Source organism: Tubulanus polymorphus, chromosome 1, assembly GCF_964204645.1.
Source record: "Tubulanus polymorphus chromosome 1, tnTubPoly1.2, whole genome shotgun sequence".
Taxonomy (NCBI): domain Eukaryota; kingdom Metazoa; phylum Nemertea; class Palaeonemertea; order Tubulaniformes; family Tubulanidae; genus Tubulanus; species Tubulanus polymorphus.
In genome coordinates this window covers 8527544-8553226 of record NC_134025.1, presented here as the reverse complement: position 1 = coordinate 8553226, position 25683 = coordinate 8527544, and the positions used below count along the sequence as shown (strand labels likewise).

General features: G+C 35.9%; 1 protein-coding gene across 1 annotated transcript; it reads left to right on the top strand.

The window, feature by feature from the left end:
- Positions 1-731: 731 nt before the first annotated feature.
- On the top strand, positions 732-25555 carry LOC141903644 (diacylglycerol lipase-alpha-like). Its single transcript, XM_074791858.1, has 17 exons — positions 732-887; positions 6096-6307; positions 9059-9160; positions 10629-10803; positions 15459-15545; positions 17824-17905; positions 19065-19202; positions 20184-20392; positions 20684-20825; positions 21034-21117; positions 22200-22277; positions 22495-22575; positions 22660-22796; positions 22970-23038; positions 23826-23898; positions 24024-24220; positions 25274-25555. The coding sequence occupies exons 1-17, from the start codon at positions 793-795 to the stop codon at positions 25533-25535; spliced, it is 2223 nt and encodes a 740-aa protein (XP_074647959.1). The 5' UTR covers positions 732-792; the 3' UTR covers positions 25536-25555.
- Positions 25556-25683: the final 128 nt, after the last annotated feature.

Here is a 25683-nt window from a genome sequence, read left to right as displayed (position 1 = left end):
AATCCATTTTACACTATTGAAGGATTGCAAAAAAAAGTCTTCATTGAGACCGGGGCCGTAAAGAAATCAAGTTAAACAAAATGTTTCCATGCCTATACCGTGGTTTTTTCAAATTCAAAAATTATGGCTGGATGTAGAAATGGAAACATCGTTTAACATTAAATCATTAAATTATGAAGTAACTTTTTTCTATTTCACACCATTCCCTTTGTAACTACACGTGTATCAATCAATGAAAAGGTTTTTCTTAAGATCCCTATCATTTCAAAATTCAGTGTGCGCTATTAGAAAGTGTCTCCATCTAGTGTCGTGTATGGTAGAATATAAATAAACATGCCTCAATTACAGCATGTTCCGTAAAATATCCATTAATGAACCATAGAAACAGCAGCTGCACTTCAGTTTAGATGCATGTTTGATTCAACGGAGGTCACTGTGACTTATGGATTAGCGTGGCGAAATTAGATTGGAATTATTGCATTGAACATTGTAACACTGTTTATCATATTAATTTGCTTCTTGCAGTGCCTACTACTGTTTTCACGACATTGCCAGCAGCATTCTGAGGAAATCAAGCTTGGCAACGCGCTGGTAGTAGGAGGGAGACTATGGCTTCAGTGTTCACTTAGATGGTAATCGTTGCAACTGAAAATTTCTCATCGAAAGGACAAATGCAGTTCATCTATTATAAGATATACCCAACAAAATAAGGAGTTAATCGAATATGGGTTTAGAATTTGAAGGCGGTGTAAAAATGTAATTGTTCGTGCTGTGGACAGCTGTTTGTGTACGATGCCTGGTATAGTGGTTTTCAAACGTCGTTGGACTGTCGGTTCAGATGATTTTGTTGTGCCAGCTGGATTTCTCTTGATATTACATACAGTATGGTAAGTGTTTTGGGTTCATTGGATTTTATGATACTTGAAAACTATGTTCGATTCGCACATTCAATTCAAACATAAACTTCACATATCTGCTTGACAAATTGTAATTGTGAGATATTGTCAGAAATGAGGCTTTAAAACCTTAATCTATCTTTTATGCTCAGATAAGTTTTAATGACCTGTCAAATGATGTTTGATATCATAAGACAAATGGCTCTTTAGGAAGTGTATATTGGGTTGGGTTATGAATAGACATGTCCAATGAGGAATTTTTGAATAAACATCTAAATCTTCATATGCCTGGTTAAATTCTCAATTATTGTAACCCTGCATTGTTCATTATTTACTTTTAATCAGATAAATTTTTAAGATTCCTAGTCCTAGCCTGTCCATACGCCTGTGTATGTTCAACTATTCATTTGAAGATTGCTGTTTAAGTAAAGTGCAAAATCATTTTAAATGTTTGTTTTAGTTCTCAGTGAAATTGTTTATCCTTGTATCTCAATCCCATTAAATGCAATCACTGGAATTAAAGGGATTAAAACAATGGAAAGCTGATGGAGTGTTTGTTCTGAAAGAGAATAAAATTATAGATTTTTTAATTGAGCTCTAGTAATATATGCGGCAAACATTTGAAACCTAAATGTTAACATTTGAACCTAAATGATATTGATTGATGCGCTCAAGTGTATAGACCAGATAGCAGCTCGATACCTTATGAAATGGTGGAAATAAAATGTATATACCAGTATGGTTCGTATGTGAATCTGTAATGATGTTCTTCAAGCAAAGATCAATACTAGTTGCTGCATATCATACATAGATATATTGTCATTGTTGTATTCAACATATTCTATTTATACATATATTACATCATTAGAATCATTTGAAAAATTGGCTCCGCTCATAATACATGTATGTAAAATGAAAAACATTGCCTTAGTGTATGTCTATGATATTTGAAGCTTTGATCATGAAAATTGAGAGCTAGACTGGTCACAATCTAGTGAAAATCAATACATTCTAGGGAAGAATCAAATTTAAGTTGCTCCAGGGAGTTGAAATAATGTATACATAAATGAGGTAATCTTGATTTTATCATCGTGTCTATTATTCATCTTCATATATTTTGGTTTTACCACTAAGATTGATGACGAATGAAGCAATTTTTCAGAATTACTCCAAGCTTTTAGGATCCTTTTGAAGCACAGCGCAGACATGATTTAAGGACCTGGAAGTAAAGTTACTGTATCGAGATAAGGTCAAGTTTAGGGTGAAAGTTCAGATGCTATAGTTCTGACTAGTGTCTTCATGTCCCTGTGGTGTGTTTGAAGGATTTAATGATGGACAGCGTGGTGTGTCCTGATTCCCCTCAGCACATCAGGCAGCATCTTTGCCTAGTACAGTGTCACACATGCAATTACGTTATTGCAATGGTGTTTGCCGAACGATGGACACACGTAGTAAGAATAGGGATGAATGATTCACTCCATGACGCTTCAATATATTATAGAATCATGTATCCAGATACACCGGTACATATTGCTGCAGCGCAATACATCGGTGAAATGCAATTCATTAAATTCTATTCCTTATTATAATTGTATCCAATTATAGGCCTTTTGATCGCGATATGATGCCATGAATTTTTTATCATTCCGTCAAATTAGTGTAGAACATATCTTTAGTATGCGTTTGAATTGTATAAACAAACTAACCATTTTCCCTTTGGTTAAACATGCTGCATAGTTCTTAGTATACTTCTTGGAAGTTATATTCTCTATGGCTTCATGATATTACTATTGCAGATATTAATTACTATAGGTAATCATGAACACCTGCCCAAGTTGATAATCGGATGTTTGAAATTGTTATTCTTAAATACTCATGAATAAAATTCACCGGTAGATTAATGTGCGAGTATCAGCATGGTTTTGAAAATATGCTTGAAGGTCATACATAGCACAGTGACATGGGCGAACTTAGCTTGTAGGTGAAGCTGCGAAAAATGAAGCATTATTTATTGAATGGCGGTTCATCGTGTAGCCGATCAATCACTCGAACATCGCCATGCAATTATAAGTAAAACGTAGGCTATATTTGAAGACTATGTCGTGTTGATCAGATATTGTGAAAGATTCATGTTCTCGCCTGCAGATTATTACTGAACGCCTAATGTCTCTGATGGCAAATTCGCTTTCCTTCTGATTGATAATGAACATAATCGGATGACAATGAAAATGACTCACTTCACATTGAAATTACAACCGAACCACTGTGCAAGACTTGCTCTACAGTACCAGAGCTGCTGGAATGATGAATGAGCATTTCTCTTGAAATGAAATTGATTGGATGAAAATAGCCATAGTTTTCTGACTGTTCCGTTTTAATTTAAAAACCTGGAGATTTGCAGTTTGTGTTTACTAGAAACCAGACTTTGATGCTGAATTTTGTTTTTGGTAGTATACAATACCACAATGCTGGAAAGGTTTCGCAGCTATCAATCTACATGGCTGTCTGTTCAGGATGAGATTGCGTGGGTATTATGCGATAAACTTCTCTACACTTCAAGTATTGCTGTACACCTGATGTGTTAAACTACTTCCAGAATACTTGATCTTTTCTTTTACTTGAACCTCGTGGTTTTGAAGAAATGGTTTCACATCTGTATTCAGGTGAAGTCTGCTGGCTGTCTGCTCATGTCTTCAGATTTATTTCTAACAATTTCCATGACTTATTCCAGTCTCTACTAAACTCGGATATTTTAACTTGGATACATAATTTTGTTTGGTCTCACGTAGAATCTCATAAACTGCCAAAATTTGCCAAATTGATATGTTTTGACATGTGAACTACAAATACATCCAAATATTTGCTCTTGATCATCATTATATAGAATTACCCTATGATGAAATTGCATACTGATAGTTTGACCTGATATGATATGTTGGAAATTTACTTTTATTGCCACCATAATGGTATCTCGTAGTTCCCAATTCTAGTTTTTCTCAGTGATGATTAATCATATGTAGCTTCATTATGAGGTATACTAAAGCTTGCTGAATGAGTGTTTTTCTGATTATACCTGATTTTTGTATGATGTGTTATTGGATCTTCCAAGTGACTAGGAAACTGTGTCCTCGTATGAGTCATTAACAACTAAGTTACATTATCGTCTGTACTTGGGGCTCATTAGCTAAAATCAATATCCAGGTAGACCATGACATAACATGGAGATTTGATAAAGTTCTTCTGATATATATCAACATGCCCAATTAAAATCGTAAAAAGTCTGTATATTGTTTCAATCTTAGAAATTTATTTCAGTAAAATGTCATGTATCTTGTCTGTGGTTAAGAAAATGTGACAATTACCAGTGTATTGTGGTGTGTCATCTCCACACGTATAGGCCTATTGTATATCGAGATAGATGACTCATGTGGTGTCATGGTGACATCTGACAATTTCCGTGTGTATGCAATCAAATGCCTCAGCATTTTCCAAGGGCCCCCGATAAGTTTACATTCACATGAGGTGATACGTTACAGTTGACAGGAACTCTGAGACATCTGGGCTAAAAGTATATTTTTGCATTCTGGCTGAAAGTGGTAAAGATATTAGATGCAACTGCCATTATTACATCACCAAATATGCTGATCTTAAGGAGGTCACTATGAAAATGATAAACCCAATTGACACTCCAATGATTGTATTAAAAAGATAAATCTATATTTGACCTTAAGGAACTGAGCCGTCATTTGCATCATTGGTATTTATGCTTAATATGTCAGATGAAAAAATCCGTTGGAGAAACTGACTTAACAGGCCTTCCTAGACATCATGAAGAGAAGCCATTACGTGGGTGTCAAGCCTTACCAATATCCGGGATAGGCAGCATTTATGGCAAGCGGATTAGTGAAGGGCTGGTGTTTCAGATTTATCAGTGTTTATTCCTTTTATTACACCATTATCTTTGTCATGCATACATAGTAAGTAATGGAGACAGTAGCCAATAAACGTTACTTCATTGACCGAGCCATTAAGAAAAGGAGGTACAATGAACCAGTAGCTATTCAGAATGATTGGCCATTTACAGATCTAACCGACATTTGTCATGGTTCATCAGATGCATGCTTCATCAATGGACAAATGAATGATGCATCATTGACGATGATCATTAAACGATATACAATCTAAAACAAATAAATGGGTTCTCTGCTCCTTGTGTTGTTAACTGCCATTTTTTCAGAATTCTTCAATTTCTTGATGGCTTAATTTTATGATTCTCAAGACTATAAAAAAACTCAAATGTTTTATAAGGTGCAGTTAATTACACCCTGATGGGCTGCCATTTGCAGTTGTAAAGATATTGGACATTAATATTGTGGAATTTTCATGACGAATGTAAATCCACCCATTATTGTTTTGATCACTATGTGTAGCTTTACATAATCATCAACTAACCTAAGGTGTGAAAAGCACAGGTTCAGACTATGGTCGCTATGAGTTCATCATCAGTTTAAAAGGTACCATTACCATCTTTATAATGCTAATAGCAAATCTGAAAATTATGGTAATGGGGTATCTCATTTGATTGACTTGCCGTGCATTAGTGATTTGTTGGGTAGCCATACTCTGAGGAAATGCCATACTTTTAAGTGTTGTATATTTCATTGATTTGATCATTCACCTGGGAGATGAAGTCATATTTGCGTAAAATGGCTATTTCCGCCTTCATCTGTTGAGGTCTGGAGAATGCGTGATCAATGGTACTTGATCACCACCGATAGTATCGGCAGATATTGATGTTTCGATTGATCGAAACCATTCCTGCCTCGACCAGCTTGCTGCTGGATTAGCACTCGCAGTGGAGAGGCGAAATTTCATCAACTCTGCACGAATGAGCAAATCCCCAATTTCATTACAGCCTGATGATGATAAGAAATTTTTTCACTTCACTCAGTAGAAAGGAGCTACATAATATGCACCTAATTAGCATTAATTTGTAATGGTGAGAGTTCAAACAACATCCGTGTGTTATACCATATCAGACTTGAGTCCACGATGAACCACGTCTTCTTTGCTGTTCATTTATGATATCACGCGGAATATTGACGTTATTGTAGTCCTCATTTTTCTATTGAAATTTCGGTATGCGCCGCGTTGGCTCTCGAATATATGTATTAATCTAAAGATTGTCGTTGTTTTCAGGGTGATCGTCCTCGGTGTGATACTTGGTGTGGTTCCATTCGATCAAAACGTGCAATGTCTAGTGGATTTACAAGAACACGTACTCGGATATTTAGTGATATTATCGGGATGTATAGTCGTCGAGGGATTTATAGCGTGGGTCAGCATGCGTGGGAGTATATTGTACACAGAACCACGTTCCAGTATGCAGTACCTGTTATATGTGAGACTAGGTAAGTATCTAGGTGTCCACCATACATAGGTTCTTCACTTTTCAAGCTGTCAAGGATTTTTATTTAAGGGTCGTCGAAGACTAGTTCTAGCATCATATTGTAATGCATCATATAGTATTGATAGATCAATCCCCATTTGGGGCGGAGCCTCATAGTGGGACATTGCATTCATTTTTAGTCAGTCATCCGTCTGTTCTCTGCGGATTACCCTGTTGTTGTCCCCCCTATGTCTGCATATTTTGGAATTATGTAGTTGCAAAGTTGTATCTCATGACATGTTCTGTGATTTTTAAGGTCATTGGTTTCTGTGTATGTTCACAAGGGGGCATTGACATGGATGTTGCCAAGAATTTCCACGGGAGAACGAAATCAATCAACCCGCAAAATCAGTGGTTTGGGGGTCCTCCCCCAAGAAATCTTTGAAAATCAGGTGCCTCGGGTGCAATTTCTAAGCAGTTTAACCATCTCTGTTAAATGCATGCATAAATCGTGACCTCTAGGTCTATAGTTTTGTTATGTACCAACTATACTTCAATTTTTCCGCACCGAGTTAATCTGCACTCGGTTATCTTAATAACCGAATTATGCCTTATAGCGGCATTGCAATTTCACATCAGACAACCATTTTGCCCATAGCTTTAAATTCTACAAGTAATATCTAACATTAAACCAAATGTCATCTGAATCAGTGTTTATATACCTGAACCAGCATTTTATTCAAACAAACGCCGCTTCATCAGGGCGACCATAAAATTGTGTATAACATTTTAGACCCAGACATGAAATATGACTCTTACCGGGGTAATTTAAAAGCATTGACTCTTGAGGTTTATTCAACACTCTTAGGTGACTTGTTTGAAATGCAATCGGGCGTATGTTTTCCAATTGCCCTTGTGAATAGTAAGTACCGGTAGGATGTTCTTGCTCCTAAATAAATCTCTTCAAAAAATATAATCACAGGATTGAGGAAAAGTTAACCTGTTATTGTAACGGTGGGGGGGGGGTAACAGGACTCCATCTCCCTGGCTGATTGATCAGTAGAATTCAATAAAATGATTGGACAATTCAGTGGGTTGCAGCTCGCAATAGCAGGAACCCCTTTTAGTCAAGACAGCAGTCCAAAAATTGACTCCCAAGTGCCTGGATGGGAAATTTGACCACAGTTTCATTTGTAGCCATATATATACTGTATGGGTCTGGCTTCATCTATTGAGTGAATGACAGATTGATGATATTCTTCTTGGAATTCGTCGTTTGATTGGCACGAATTGTTAAATGTCAGGCACATTCCCGCTGGCATTGATGTAAGAATTACTGACTTAATCCGGTGACTACTGATAGAATCTTGCCTTTACGCACAGCTAGCACCCATTCTTCCAGTCATAGCATTCTATGTTTGAAAAAGAGAAAGGTTGAGGTTTCTAAGCGTATACTAGAGAGTGCAAATGATGCTGATACGAATATTTATGAAAATCTGATAGGACGTACAGTAAGCCGTTATATCTTATCAAAGCATATTCTCTTATCTCTGCTAGCCTGGGAAATAGTTTTCTATTGATTTTGCAAAATACAATCAATAAATGAATTTTTAATTTCATTCCGAGAGTGAGATGAATAAAAATAGAGATATTATGGAACTACACATATTTTGAAATGTATGTTCATGTGTAATGAAATAAATATTGTGATCAATGATATTATTGCGGTCAATACTTTAGAGTCATTACATACTACTTATCAACTGCCAAGTCGTAATTTACATATTATTATGTAACTCACTAAGTTGACTTACTCCTCTTCACTGGATAAGGCAGTAAGAAATGCTGTTATTCAGTTTCTATACAAGGAAGTGAAATTGCAAAAATTCAAATCCGGTTGCGTGCACAATGCAATATAATCCGTGCCAGTGCACTGCACTTTCTGCAGTGAACGAATATTCAATCAAAAATTCTGCGAATAAAATGTTATCGAATCCATGAAGTCTTTCAAGTGCTGTGCAACTATTCATCAGAAATCTACCATTCATGAATTCAGATGTTAAGATTCAGTCAGCATTTTGAGATGCATCAGTTATCTCGCAGTCAGTCAAACAAATACCCCCTCCCCGAAAAGAAAGAAATTAGTTGAAATACTGAGTTATGTTAGACTGGTTTTATATATGCATGCTTCATATGTACCTGTTTTATTTCCTACAAATTGGAGAAGGTTGTTAACATGTATATATGATATATAGTTTTATATGTTTAACATATAGACATCAAAAATACAATGATTTTATGCGATGTCTATGCGATCAATGTTGATATGACACCTCGCCCACAGACATAAAGTCTTGCTCCGGAGATTTCTCCGGTACTTATGATAGTGTCTCTATTGGCAACCACAATTCTTCATATCCTAGTTGTAAATCATTTGAGGATTATTGCAGCGTTATCCGTCTTTGCTGGAAATCATAAACTGCTGGTTTCTTAGCGCCATCTTAGGCAAAAGTGAAATCCGAACTGTGCGTTATTCATTACTCAATATTGAATATCTGCCATTTGGATCCAATTTCACTTTAGTGTACCAATGAAATCAAATTAGATTATTTCGATGGACGATTTGTATTAACTGTACATCAATGATTTTTGAAATGTTGTCAATGTTAGGAATTACAAAAATGTCTTTCAAAAGTTTCAGACTTAGTTGGTAGAATATATAGTCTTTATATTTGAGTAAATAATTAAATTGTTCTGTTTTCTTGTTTTGCAGTAATCCTTTTAGTTGAGTGTGCATGGTTGATTGTTGGAGTTTGGTGGATTTCAAGACACTATGAAACGTGCACAATTTCATTAGCTAAAAGTGCAGTTTTAGGTAAGGTTTTTAGAATTATTCTTGATCTAAAATAGGGTTTCAGTTACTGAGGTAAGAGCTACAGAGGAGATACGTATTTTGCAAATGGAATGCTGTAACTTTGAATCAATCAAGAGGCTAACCTTTGATCTTTGTAAATGTGATTGTTCTGTATTACTCAGCCATGTTCTTTTCCCCTGGGCATGTTCAAATTTGAAATGTGCCCCATTACTTAAAAACCAAAAATTCATCATTTCCAAATGCATCCATGGATATGATGAATCTGTCTTTTTCGCTTTTGAGAAAATTAATGGATCGAGTTCCTCCCTCGTCATGTCATTCTGTCTAAATGTATTATGATACACTGCAGGGTATTGGATAGAAAAAAAGCTTTAGAGAGTATTGAAATTCAGTTCATCTATCAAACATCAATGACTGTCACATTCATGGTTATTGCACTTTCTATTCTACATTCGTGTCAATTCCTGGTTGATTTGATTTTGTTCATCGTGTTCTAAATGCAATCACGCAGCCTCCTGTACTTTTTGCGTTATTTATTTGTACTCTCACATAAAATCAATGGATGAATTTTTGTTATCACTGGCAACCTTCTCACAACAAAAAACTGTCTTATTGAGAACTTTATTATTCAGTCAATAGACATGACCAATAACTGAGGTTAGTTGAGAGTTTAGGAGAATATTCCTTATTGGCAATAAGTGAGGTAAATAGCTGGCAGTTACCAACCTTTCTATCTAGACAATGAAATGCTATCTTTTCAAGGAGAATCCAATTCATTTGTTTTGAAGGTGGTTTCTGGTTACAGACTTGTAGCGTTACCCCGATAGCTATCGCTGTTTTATTACCAGCTTTATTTCAAAATGATTCATGTTTCAGAATTAAATTACAGCAAATAAAGCTCCATTCAATTGAGATAGAGCATACCTTGTCGATCCTGGCAGTCCTCAATTTGTTCTAACGCATGGTGATGAATGACGTTCAGTTTTATTTTCGGATATAATCTATGGTGGACTTATTTACTGTAATGAAATGGTTATATGGTAACTGATCAAACTGACTGGAAGCTAACCATAGCCTTTGGACTAATATCGATGCCGCTAGTGCTGAGATTATCTAAGAGTTGTACATAATTACTTAAATGCCTCTAATGAGGGCAAAGGAACCATACTTAACGGAGGGAACTGATTAGGTCTTATCATGTCATTTGGCCATTACTTGTAGCACACTAGAAAATGTATACTATTATGGGTTGTGTATGGTTAAAAGACATTTTTCTCATTACTGAATAATTTCCCTGAGATGTCAAAAAATGGTAAATGCATAAGAAAATTGATGCATTTTATCCTAAAATATTCATTTTTATTTGATCAAAGTTTAGTAGTCCGCACATATAATTGGAATTCATTCAGTTACTAGAATTAATTCAGAAGTTTTTGAAATTAATTTGATTTCTTGTTTATCATTTCAGGTATAATAGTATGTAATTGGATTGTGATGCTGAGCGTGTTGATATCGTTGTGGTGCACTTTCGACACGGCGGGCCGTAGTTGGGTGAAACTAAAACGATATCAACGCAGTATCAAAACACGTGAACGCAAACATGGCCGCCGATCGGGGAGCAGTCGGAGGAACTGGCGACACAGGTAAAATCGATGTCACTTCTAGATGTTCATACACCTTTCAATTTCTATTGCCCCATTCACAGTACCACTACTTAATGGACTAAGACTAAGTCCATTCTAAGTTGGTCCATACCTGGAATGGTTCAATTTAGAATTGACCATACCAGAGGTCAGTGAGGGTTGTTGAATTGGTTACAGATAGTTATTACTGGTCTCACAAGATGTCGCCATGAATATTTCACCCGGAAATTTATATTATATATTGTAATGATTAAGGAGTCTGCGAGCCTGGCTGTTATTTATGAAGAAAATTTTCGATGACTGCGGTTTATCATATATCTGGACACAGCAATCTATGGTAAATTCAAGACATTTTCAAAACAAAACAGATACTCCATGACAAGCAGATGCAAGAGACAGATTTTTAAGATAAATGATTATCCATAAATAGTAATTCTAGGTAATATAAGAATGATGTTTAACTTAAAAACTATATTGATCTTGATAACAATGTTGTGACCAGTTTATTTAGATTTCAATCAATTTAAACCAAGTTGGTCCACTTCAAAATGGAACAGACCAACTTGGAACTGACCGATCACTTGTGTGAGCGCTTTGTGCATTCTTAACTGAAACGGAATTTAGACTGTAAATGTAGTGTGAACACAGCTTATTACAGTTGTGGAGAGATGCTGTGGCTCATTGGTCAAATAGTCATTAGATTTTTCACAAACTGACCTCAACATGTAACATACCTATATATCACAGTTATCTATATCCCTGCGGTCTCATCATTCCAGTCCATGGCGGGGAGTCACTTGATTGATGGCTCCTCTCAGGCCCAACTTCAGTAGCAGAGAAATGGAGCAGCTGATAAATGCCCTGATCAGCAAGCGACTGACTGTTTGAAATTTTGTTGTAAATAATATGAAAGTTGTGGTTGTGTTCTGCAAAAGACTAATTCTGAGGTCATGCCGGTAGTCACAAATTGTCTTCACAAATTGTCTTCGACAGGAAGAACATATTCACAGACATCAATCTTATCATATGTGTCTGTGTGGCTTGTCTAGTTGGAAAGTATCACTAAATTGGCTCAGATTGTCTTTGTATTAATGTTCATGGTAGATGTCCTCTGCAGATGTTCTCAACAACTGCGGTATCAAATTGAGGAATATGATATGGGTTCTAGAAGAATATGATTGCTGCAGAAACATTGTTAGTTATTGGCTCTTACAAGCTCATTTTTCTTATCGGTTATGGGTTATTTGTTTGTATCTTTCCCCATGCAAAATATCAGCCATTCAATGACCTATTCTTCCAGCTGGAGAGTTCCCACCATAGTGTGTTTTATACATGATTTTGGTTAAAAGTAACTCGATAAAAAGCGAAGCAGATCTATGGTCAAAGGATGAATGGTATACGAGAAAAAGCTTGAGCAAAAGCTCTGGTGTCAGATTCCCATGTAAGCCTATGTTTAAAATACTGTCATCAAAGACGTAGTTGTTTACTGGTTTGACCCTTTTTATGTGGTATTTTACATTATTCAGGTTCCTGACATGCTGACACAAGCTTTATACGAAATATGCAAATTATACAAAACTATATGAAATCGTTTGTAAATCGCCAACCTTTTTATCGTAAGGACTTAGTTGTTGACTAGTTGCCATGGTGATCAAATTCCAAAACAGATATGGATATTGGATATTTTCATAACTCGATTATGCTGGTGAAATTGTACGAAATATAGAGGATGACCACATTATTATTATGATAGGATTTTAAATGTAAGGCTTCTGGAAATTGTATCAATAATTTTTTCCCAGTATCGTTTCAAAAAGTATGTCTGGTTTAGCTACCTTACATCCTATGGAAATTGACGATGTCATTTTGGAAGCCGACATAGACTGTGCGATCTTTCTCTCGCAGGGATAATCACAATTACATAAAATTCAACTCTAAGGTGTGGCTTTTATAATGTGATGTTTATGAAAAAATTTGTGTTGTCGTTATGGATAAGGTAACAACATATTTACATGCTGGTGGCAGAGTATCCTAAACTATGATACGCAGTTCTAGCAGGTTTTTCGCGCATTCATTCTGAAACTGAAACGGGAAATGGAAACTGAAATTTTTCAGCCAACCAGAAATGACGGAAAGAGGCCGAAGTTCCAAATTCTCTTTTTATTTTGGCATCTTATGAAATGAATAGAAACTGGCTGCTGCAACTCTACAACACTACGCTGCATTCATGCATGAAAGTTTACAGTACATGTAAAAACATTGATTTCCTTTGAATTTCTTTACATCTGCTGAAAATGTGTAGATCTGCACGTCGCATGGGTTTTAATGAGTAAAGTTCGGATAAGTCATCATGCGATGGATGTCATAGGATTTTGTTCAACTGGCTCAATCCCAACAATATTAGCTACCCTGCAAATCCTTCCTGTATTAAGGTTTATGCTAAGTTGGTAATGTGATCTGCAGTTTCACAATAACGGATTTTCAGTATTCCAGCAGAAATCATTTCTAAATACTCAGACTTTGTACTCATTTCCTGACAAATCCGTCTCTTGACAGTTTGTTGATTTCTCTATATAACTCAGGAACGTTGGTCACTTGAACACAAATATATTCAGATCGAATAATACGATGAGAAGCTCTCTTATGCCCAGACTGTAAGCGAATCTTATTGCGTGCCTAGATCCAGTATTTTTATCTGGTCTAACATTACAACAGTACCTGCTGCGTGACAATTTATTGCCCAGGAGCGAATTCCGTGAAAACCAGATTATTTTGAAGGTGGACTTAATTATCTATCAAAACGAACAACACAAGCCATCACAGTTCTTAATTAGCGGTTTAGTGTATTTCGTCGAACAGGCTTTTGCTCACAGAGAGAACTATGAATAATGTATGAAATCGAGATACAGAAGATTTAATCAAACGAAAGTTGAAATGTTGGACTTGTGATTCCAAATATAAGACGGAAAATGATTTTTGTATGTGTCTGCCTGCGCACCAAATGGTAAATTGGTGGTCGCAGTGTTTGCCGATGGACCGGTTTTCTATGTGTCTCTGTCAGCTAAGTGTATTTCATTGCGTTTTTTGCCATCTAACAAGGCAATCACGACTGCGTAATCGACTTGATCATTGTGCCTGAAGGCTGGCGACGGTTCCATCACCAGTATTAATGAATAGATGTTTAAAGGGAAGTTCGTAGTTAACCCAACTCTTTCAGATCAGTTCATGGATGAAATTTCACCATCAAATGACTTGTAATTTTATGACACATCCGTGTATGTATTTATCAAGACCTGCATAGTGCACTTTGATGGCGACAAAAAACAAGACAACCATGATAAACGTATTGCATTAACCCATACGAATTACAGTAGCTTGTAAACCCTGCTTTCTTTGCACAGATTTACATTTGCTTGCCGATATTTGCCATCAATCAATGTTTTATAAATTGTCTGTGTTTTGATTCATTGATTAGTATTTGTTTTATAGGTCATACAGATTTTGCTATGATGTTTGCTCTCCTGACTCCCCTGACTGTAACAGGTAACCCTGTCCTCACTGTTGTCATCATAGGATCCTGGAAACATTTTAATTAGTGTCTAAATGCCCAGTTTATCTGATTGCATTTTCGTCAAAATGTTTCTGCGGATTTTGCTTTTGAATAGACGTCACCTGCCACAAGCTGTTAGATTAGAACCTTCACCAGATAATCATGTAATTAATGAAATGAAGTTGATATTTTTCAGAATACCAAAGGACTATTTATTCTAATTTTTATTCATAAACTTGGTATCAAATTGATACATTATATATCAAGAAAGAAATATATTCTATATCTCAAATTACAGACATTTGGTCACTATGTTCATATTATGAAAACAAATCGCTCATTAGTAATTATGATCAATTCTCTTACTATCAAGTCGATCTTAGCTTAGAGCTAGGTGTTAGATTATTTTTTGCTAGCAGCTATACCCTAATTTAGTCGATTGGATCATTCTCCCGTTGCCAATCTACTTCCAAAATTCCCCGCCCAGTATTAACATATGTAAATCTTTTGGTATTCTTTTCTTCGGCCTAGCTCATTAGTACAAGTGGTCAATGGTACACTGAGGAAATGAGATTGCAGGTTTTATCAGCTTAACTTGTCACTTGTCAAAGATACCACATAGATGTGAATTCTGACTGTTCCATGTAACAATTGAGTTGTATGGCGACGCAATGACCTCACGTAACCAGAGGGGGTCTTTCCTTTTGCCTGACAAGTCTCTCTGATATATCATCTGGCTGATATGAAAAAAAATGTATTTATCATTTACACAGACGACTCCATAATTCATATTCTTTATACAGGAAGGATATCTCAACAGCTCTGCTGATAACACTCACGTCTGAATCTGCATTTGAATCCATTATTAATTAGTGTATATACCATGATTTTTGTTACACATTTATGTAGACCTAATGCTAATTACATGTGTACAGCTTTATCCCTTACCCTAAATTTCATTATGCTTAATCTTGATATGAACGTATCTGGATTTCTTCATCTCAAATGTAAGGTGGTTTGTGTAAGTAAGGCTTTGGTAATGAACTTTTAAGTTTTTTCTCTATCTTTGTTGCTTATCCTTTCCGTGTTTTATATTTTTGTTTAGGCAGGACAGCATTGTTATACGAACATTTCAGCGGCTGCTTAATGCACCTGATGATGAGCACACAATCTGTGTCAAACGCAGGGTCAAGTAATAAACATGTTATAATTTTCTAAATATTGCTTGTGCCTCCAGCCAGAATAGTCAATATACCTCGAATCACTTATTGCCAGCAAAGGAGCTTGTTGTTGTATAAATCACTTTATGATTGGAATGTTCATCCGGATTTTGATTTCATTATTTGAAAACCTAGTCAACTAATTTGATGCCCTATTTGTACAACAGTGGGTGAATTGATGTATGAATAGATTTGGTCCATTAAATCTAACAATCTACAAATAAATTCATCTAGATCACTGGGTTTTCTCACAATTCATTTAATGTGTTACTGTGATGATCAATGGAATTAGCAGCTGCATGAAACCAATCTGCCATTCTCTTGCATGGATCTGATCATGAAAATACACCAGTAGGCACCTGGTCATGAACTTATTTCACTTAAATCGCATGGAGAAATGAGTGTCATAACATAATCTATTAATCCTCACTATTTCACACAGCAATAATTCAACTTGTTCTGGTGTATCTGGTTGCTCAACCCACCTACGAATTCATGGGTGTATACCTCTTTTTAATGGTTGGTGGAATACTGATGTAGATAAGCAACTGCCCATTCAATACATCTAATTAGCAATATTGAATACAGAAAACTGATGAACCATAATGCCCTCTTACGCACTACCATATGCCATTAGTACTGGTATACCAGTATTTACAGGTACACTGCATGGTTTCAAAAATCCGACATTATGGTGACTGACAGTCCTAATTTTTCTACACTTTTCTTGTTAGTCTTATTTCTACTGTTCACGAAAACATCCAGGTTTGGAAATCCAACCAATGCAAGAAATAGTGATAAAATGGCCTCATGACAATTGCCTAATAGTGTGGTCACTTAGTTCATCCCAGTGGGCGAAATATGGGTTTAGATGATGGCTATTACTGAGAGAAGTTATGCGGCATTTCTGTCAATAGTTTACCAATAGTTATTTGAGTACATTAAGCTTGCTAACTATTTTACTGTACCAAATATGCCTTACATGGGTGTTTACCCGGTAGTGAGTCTGTAAGGATGAAGTTTGACCAAACTTCCCAGCATTATCATTTGATCATCGCTGTGATGTTCCAATACATATTTCCTGAATATTTCCAAAGGATTAAGAAATATCGCTGATTGAAAAGCCTTCACGAAGCTATCTTCCGGACAGCGATATAAGTGACACATTGACTGGCATTATTGTGTTGCTGATAACAATAACCTTTTAGTAAGCTGTGGCTGATACCAATATGAATGTCTTCATCCCATTACTCGCCGACAACGGGCATTCTCTGACTTCATCTTCATGTCATTTTTCACTGGTCATTTTCTTCTACTATGTTAGATTTAATTGCTATTCCTTAATAATTTTTGAAAAGCATACCAAACTCTCATGGACATTACTGCATTAGCACACAGTTTGAACATGGTTTTTTTCACTTTTTGAGGCTGATTATCTTTCTTTTATATTTTCATAGGGCAAGAAATGCCTGCAAAACTCTTGCTCAAAAAGCTGCACACACCAATGTCCATTCAGGGTCAGACTCCTTGAGCCTGGCATTTAGCTAGCTTCAAGGTTGCGAAGTTGATGGTTGGTGGCATAGGTTACGAATTATTCATCGGCTTCTTCATCAAGAGCTACGAATTCCATCTAGTCTAGCCTGTCATTGTGTGATAATGCTTAAACAGCGAATGCACTGCTACTGATGGAAATGGTTTCAAGAAGCTGTCTGGAGAAAATAAAAACATTCGGTCGAGTGACTTTTTCAGTTTTGAGATTACTTGTGAGGGATAAATGCATATATCATTTGATTTATTGCATTATGTACTTGCATGATGTATGTATGCAATGCACGTGAGGTTGAAAAGTAGACAATTATTGGACTTTGACTTTTTTCGCTCCCAAAATTCCAGTTATCACTGACTTGAATGGTTGTAGCTACATGAGACGGTTTTTGATTTAAGAAGTTTTGTTGCTGCATCTTGAAACAGGTTCCGCGCTGAGCAGAAAATCGTGTCAAAACATGATCAGAGTCAGAATCTCATATCATAGATAAAAGATATCACATTTTCAACATAGAGAATGCTGTATCCATGATGGCAAGAATTCTCTTGGTGTTATCTTAAATTACTGTATTTATCAAAATGAGGAGTCTCTTAACAATGAAGGCCCTGGGCAAAACCAGGGAGTTGTTTATGTATGTAAAATGTAAATGCATCGATAAAACTTGCTTCCCAGTAATAAAGTACTTCTTTTTGTTTTTTTTACAGGAAAGCAATCCGTGCCTATGAGGAAAGTTGGGACCGCAGATGCCGAGTGTTGTTCTGTTGCGTTAAGAATGACCGCAATGGTGTAAGTAGTCACCATTTTTCATAAATTTTATTCTGAAGTTCTTTCCAATTTATCTGCCACACCTTTTCAACTAAAATACAATACACATATCTATAAACAATACAGTCATGATGCGTATTCATTGTACCATTCATATCTCTGATGCATTAGTTATGTGTGTAAATCAGTCAATGATGGTGTAAGTAGGTTATGACAGTAGATTGCCAGTAACAAGGAGTATTGACATAGTGAATCATAGCTTTGTTGATCAATAATAACTGGCATTCAAATTTACCTGGATGATATTATCCCAGCTTATTCGATCATCTCATTTGGGCAGTCGGCCATCAGGATCACCGCCGGCTGTGAGTAGTGTGGACTATCAATCTAATAAGCATTTTTACAGTTTCGAGGTGCCATGTTTTTTGGTAGCTGGTGGGTCAACATTGTTGGATTTTTTCCAATCTATTTTTTTATTTCCTTGTCTTGATTGGATGAAGCTAAAAAAGAAGTGAAAGTATCAATCAAACCTGATAACTACCTTTTTCATGATGTTACTCATTTAAATATTTAATGTACCAATGCGCTGGTGACTATATAATGTAGAAGCATTGATACTGTATCCCCGATAATTCAACTTAAACCATTGATCATCTCATTCAAAAGCTCATAATTCTAACAAATTTTAAGTAACATTTTTGAAATTTTCACTACATCAGTCACATCTTGAAGTTATCAGACTGAAGTCTGATTACTCCTGGTACTCCTGACACCATGGACATACCGACTAATACATCCATGGTCACACACAACAATGCAGCACTACACAATTTCTAAGATCAGATTGTTAATAAATCAACTTCCTATTAATATAAAATCAGCTACGAAAACACTGCCTTCATGAGCAACGAGATTCAGCTGTTCACCGTAGACTGTATCCTGTTACTTATTACCTGTTACTATTGTTATGTATTTGCATCGTTTGAAGTTATCCTTGTTTTCAAGATGAGCTCTCCCTATAAAAAAATATGGCAATAACTTGAGAGTTCAGGCATTATAAATCATGTTTACTCTCATGTTCTCTTTGTTTTTTGGTATTGCTTGCATGATGTACTAACCTCCTACAAGATGTTATAGAAGCTATACACTGCAATCAAAGTGTCATATTTTTCCTTTTCAGAATAACTCCTTCACGGAAATTGCAAAACTTTTTACTGAGTTTTTCCGCGATTTGGATGTCGTACCATCTGACGTGATAGCTGGACTGGTGCTAATGCGGACCTATCAGAAACACTGCCGAAAAACTATAGTCAGTCAGGTAAATAGATAAGAGACTCTGTAGTTTCTCTAGTTTCTTCTAAAGAATTTGTTGATGAAATACCCTATACATTCTATTTTGGCATAGGCATTTCTTAAGATTAAAGCATTCTTCTCATTTTTTCATCTTAAGCACATTTTTATTTCCCTGAAACTACTGCGCTTTTGCTGAAAATATCTCTAGTTACTCATGCAATTTTCTTTTAACTGTTGGACCATCATGTGTATAGTGTTCATTTTATGGTGTTGTCATGTCAACTGGAATTTCATTCTCTCTTGGGACTTTTACGTCCATTAATGGTGGATTCTCGGAGTTATGTCACCTAATGTCATTTACTGCTGGGCTCATGTTTACATATATATGATAATATGATAACAGAAATGGTAATTTACAGTTTAGATGTACCAGCGCATCTTAATGTTGACTTCTAACGATTTATTTTTGTAGTTCACTGCTCATTTTGAACAGTGAATCTAAATGAACTTATCACAAGTGCAACTGTTAAATGTTCTCCATCTTTATTGCAACATCAAATACATGTATAAAGCTTTGCAGTAGGCTAATTAGTTGTAAAATGGGGGGGAAAGTTATTGATTTTCAAATGCTCATTTGGAATTTTGATTAATGGCACTTACCGAGTTGTTTCTAAGTGGTCATTAAATTTCATCATCATGGGAGCTTGCATCGCGCTGTCTTAATGAAAAAGTGTCATTTTGCAAGTTATGTTACACTTTCAATCCTCATGTTACGTAACTTGCAATTTGACTTGATGAGTGGTATTAAAAGAGACACATGGATGTGGAACTTAAAAGAAATATTTATGGCTTGAATAAAGCAACAAGTGCCACTTATATATGTTTTCCTAGGAAGTAGTGCTTCTGAAGACAACATTATTCTTTCTGTTTACACAACCACACTTGTCTCTTTCTTGGTCTCATATATCTGAATATCATTTTGAACTTTTTTGTCACTTATTTCCAGGGTAGTAATGATGTCTATCAGTTCTTATCCGGAGTTGCAATTACGCCAAGGACACGTTTTCTTCGTCTGAAGGACCCAGACATACATGACTTGTGTACGAATGTGCTGCATTTCATGTCATATGCTTTAGCCGCGTATGGCTGGCCGATGTATATGGTGATGTACTCTGGCACTGCATTATGTAGAATGATGCCCCATCTTCACACTAGGTATAATCTACAAACATACACTTGTGATTCTTTGTTGCAACTTTTTCTTAAGTACATTGATGACTATCTATATGCAAATATTCATTAATTAAAAGCCTAGCTTGAAAGCTCTGCATCAAACCTGAGGGCACTTATACTCTACACCGATGAGCTCTACCATTCTGAATTTGGCTTTCCCCATAAAAAGATATGCATTCAAACTCTGATATAATGTATCAATTCGATGTAGATGAAAATCATCAGAACAAAGGCAATATTTTATTCAGTATAATAATTTCCTGCTACTTTCAGCTGTTGTTGTTGTCCTTGCAAGAAGACTAAAAGGAAACCGGATATCGTTGAGGATAACTGCTGTAGTTGTAATTATGCCGCATTGAAGGAGATGAGCGGACTTCAAGATGCCGACTTCATTTACGTTACATATCATGTCGATGTAAGTATTCGTAATATTGCATTTATATTTAATACAAATTCACATAATTTGCTATAGGCTTCCAGTATACTGAACAGAAACTTAAGATGCTTTTATCCAAATTTGCAAATTGTATCATAATGTTTGAATTATACCTGAATTTATTGAAGAAAATCTATGAATATGTCGTATGTCTTTTAACAGTCTATGTATCCTGTTTATCTTTCAGATTGGGGAGACTCCATTTTTTGTCGCGCTAGACCACAAAGATAAAAAAGTTGTGATATCAATAAGAGGAACATTATCATTGCAGGTTAGTGCAGAGTCATTTGTGTAGTGTTATATAATCTAAGAGAGACTATTCTACGACAAATCCTTGCAGTAATTTGTGGAGATCATAGAAAACACATCAATATCGAGGCGTCTATACACGTACATCAATTGTTCCATCATGACCCCTACAGTCTTGGGTTTGTTCTTGCTTAATGATGTGAACAATTGAAAGTGACAGATAATTTGTCACAGTGTAAATTAGATGAAAGCGAACAGAGAAGGCTTTCGGCACTGCCGACATTGGAATTTTTCCTGTATGAAGCTAAAAGCAATATTGAATACATCCTCTGTACATGATGTTTAATGAGTTTTAAGTTTGCCCAAATGTTTCAAGAAGCATTGAGCGCCCCAGACTTGAAAGTGAATGAATATGTAAATAGTTCAGAGTATCCCAGAACATCATCACCCAGTTGTACTAATCTGCTTATGACTAATTTATTGGATAGGTTTACAATCAATAGTCAATGGAAGTGAAATGATTTTAATATAGTTAACACGGACACTAGGGCTTTTGAGATCAATGAATGCAGTGAGACATTAATTTGAAAGATATATGCATTAGCCAGATAGCTTAACCAAATTACCATGAGAGAAATTCAAACTGACAGCACCTATCTTTGATTCTCGATGAGCAAAAATAAGTCTATTTCATAAGAAGGTTGATATAGAAGGTTAATTTATGGTCATGAATAAATTTTTCAATACCAGGCTTTCTTCAAAACTATTAACAAAGTGCTGTATGTTTGTCTCCGCCAATGGTCTTTTCATAATAGAAAACATGAAACCAATTCCAGTTTAATCAGAAAAATCGAATATACCGGTAGATCACTGAGCTATTTCCAGTATTCTCGCGAGTTTTACCCATAAGTAGATATTGCGAATTACTGAATGGGCTTACGCATCATACCGGTAATGATCATTGTGGCAACATATTCTCAATCACAGCGGACAACTGGGCTATTATTTCTATGTATTCAATTTGATTTTGATTGGTTTATAGTTTGGGTGGATTTTGTGGGTAGGAATTACATGTATGCATTGAAAATCTACTTCTACTTGTAGGATGTATTGACAGACTTGAAGGCAGACGCTGAGACACTGCCAATCGATCCTGTAAATGAAGAGTGGTTAGGTCACAAGGTAAATGTCAATTCCTGTTAGTTGATCATGTTGAGTTTGATGAAATCGCTTCATCGTGGATGTTCATGGTCTAATACAAAGTCAATATTATGTCTTATAAATTCATTTCGTGAAACTGTGAGACATATATTATGATTGTTATGTAGACATATGCCTGATGTTAAACCAGATTCAGATTTCTATGAAAAACTATTATTCTCATTTCATATTTGTTTAGGGTATGGTGCAGGCAGCTGTTTACATCAAGAAAAAATTAAAAGAGGAGGGAATCCTAACAACAGCATTTCAACATGAAAGGGTAATTTTAAGAGTTCAGAACTGTGAGCTTTTTTACATGATAGGCCTAATTGAATTGTATTTTATTTTCTGTTTTCATCTACAGGTTACAGATGAATATGACTTGGTAATTCTAGGTCATTCATTAGGTGCAGGAACAGCTGCGATCCTCGCCATTCTACTTCGTCAAGATTATCCCTCCCTCCAATGTTATGCATACTCTCCACCAGGTGGCCTACTCAGGTAAATTAAGTTATTTTGATACATTTCAGATAATCCATGCGTGAAATGGCTGTTTGAAACCATTTAATCTCATATTTATGTGGACCTACAACCTTCCTGTTGTTGAAGTAATAACATTTTGGATTCTGTCGAAGTTGAAGTTGATTCTATTGCGCATATTTCTTTTAATGCAGCATGCAGGCAGTAGAAGAAACCAAGTCTTTCATTACATCAGTAGTAGTTGGAAAAGATATCATTCCGAGGTAGGTAATTTTTCATTTCAAATCCCCAGTTCTATCAAATGAAAATTTAGTATAAGAAGATGTTTGATATAACTGTACAGAGTTATACATATTACACGTATTTGAATGAGAATTATTTATAAGTAATGTAAACAGCACCTCACATTACTTATTCAAGAACTTTTTGCAATATTCTGATTGGTAATTTGAGACTTCAGCTAGAAGATTAGAATCTTTCTATGGGAATTACAGTATTCCATTAGATGCTGCTTCTGTGCCTAACATTAGTCTAGTAGCAAATAGAAATTTGTCAGAAAATTACTGGTACTTCTGTTTAGTGCAAGTTATACAAAATGGTTTACATGAAATCCACACGATCCATTGTGAAACCTGTCAGACATTCTTGATGGTTCTACATAGAGCATATTGATTAGTGCTGTTATTAAAAATTCATTTGCCTTATGATGTCAAGTAAATGTATAATGTATTACAACATTTGAATACTTGTAACACCATACAGCTGTATACATATAGTAACATCCAATTGACGTGTTGTTAGTGCTTCTGCCAGGATCTAAAAAATTGATTCATCAATTAAAAAGATTCAAGAAATTGAAGTCTGACGCCCTCTTCCATTTAGTTATGTACTTAACAGTTTGATTGGAATTTCAGTTACTGATTAGTGATAAGCTTTGTGCAGCCATCGAATTTCTAGAGAATTTCAAAAGCTGCTCAATTCGTAGTAGCAGCATTAGTGAACTAATCACCTTTTCTCTCCCACTATTGAACTGATGTTCGTATTTTGTAGAATTGGTCTTTCTCAAATGGAAGCCCTTAGATCTGATCTCATTAATGTAATCAAGAAAAGTACCCATCCAAAGGTGAATAGACGCAGTTATCGGTTTGAATATCTTACATTACCAAATAAAGTTGGTCAAAGCTCAAAATGAGTGAACTTATTCAAATCATGGTATGGGTTATCAAAGAAATTAATGTATTTTTCCAGTGGAAAATAATATTTGGCAGTGTTGTATGTGGTTGCTGTAGTGATAAAGATGGAGAAGGTTTCGATTTTCAACTAGAAAAAGAACGTGAAACAAGTGTCCATCCATGTGATTCACAGGTGGCGCTAACGAGGCATACACCTCTTTTCCCACCTGGTAAAATCATACATATTGTGCGCAATCATCCGAAAGGGTCTCGGTAAGATCATTTTATACAGTTAAATCATTAGATATCTTATTTTAGTCAGTGTGCACCCTGCACCTTAAGACCACATTAAGAAGATGCAGCCAGCAATTCTAGATGGATTTCCATAAAACTTGGTCTGAGGATTGGGGCAGGTGAGATGTCTACCCCTATTGAAAATGGACGTCATCGGATATCAAATATGGCCGCCATGCAGCTGTACTGAATTTGTTGCTACATATGATAGCAAGATTTTGCAATTCTTGATTGATTTCCATGAAACTTCTGAGAATTGAGTCAGGTTTATCTAGTCTTGACTTGAAACAACAATGGGCGTTGTTTTTTTATGAATTATGCATTATATCTTCAAATTTTTGTCCCTTTCCATTTGCTTGCTCTGGAGAGACATAAATGGCATTCTACATTCTATTTGAATTTTAATTCTCTAGAGGGCAATGTTTTCATCAATTACTCTGCAGTAGTGTTTCAATTCTAAACTGTTATGATTGCTTAAAACATTAATGTTTATCAGACAGAATGTATTAGGTATCCCTCATGTATGTCCAATGTAGATTATCTTCCCAGCTGGATAAACTAGTCAAATATCTCCATAATTGATAATGATGATAACAAACAGTGAAATTTGTAAAGCACCTATTTCATAGCGGCGAATGTTAACTGGTGCATGGGCTGAGTTGTTACAGGTAGTAAGCTAATTTCCAAACTCATTCTCATTGGCAAAAGGCATCCTCCTTTTGCAGGGATGCGAAAGTGATGGCATTGAGACTGCCATGGCACGAAACCCTGAGTAGTCCGAGTGTGCAAGTACATGCACAGCTTAGATGATATCATTATTAGCCAATCAGAAAACATGTTTTAACTTGATCCGTGAATTTGCATCAGCGATTATAGGACTTGCAATCTGAATAGCATCGCAAGATTTTATGCAGCGAACCTGTGCATGTACCTGTGCACTCCCTTGCTATGCCATTACGGCAATAGGAGGATATGCACATTTTTTTCAAACGTACATACATATATCGTGAATGTTTTACTATCTCTTTGCAGCTGCAGAACACCTGAACCAGTTTACCAGGCTATCTGGGCCGATAATACAGACTTCGATGAGGTGCTTATATCACCAACTATGATCAACGATCATATGCCTGACAATGTGCTCGACGCCCTCCAGAAGGTACTGCTACTGCAGGATGATGTTGTCGATAAAAACGTGCCCGCAATTATCACCGAAATCGATGCCCTCGACGATCCAGGTTCCGACGCGTTGGAAAAGCAAGTGCTCAATCCTTCGTGTGCTCTTTTAACCTAGATTAGAAAGTTATCATTATCATTATTACTATCATTAATCGTATTACATATTATTTACATATACGTTATCGTAGTGAGGCTTGCATGGTCAGGTATGAATGCGTTTTAAAAGGGGTCGGTTGAGATCATTAGTCAACTCGACAACTAAT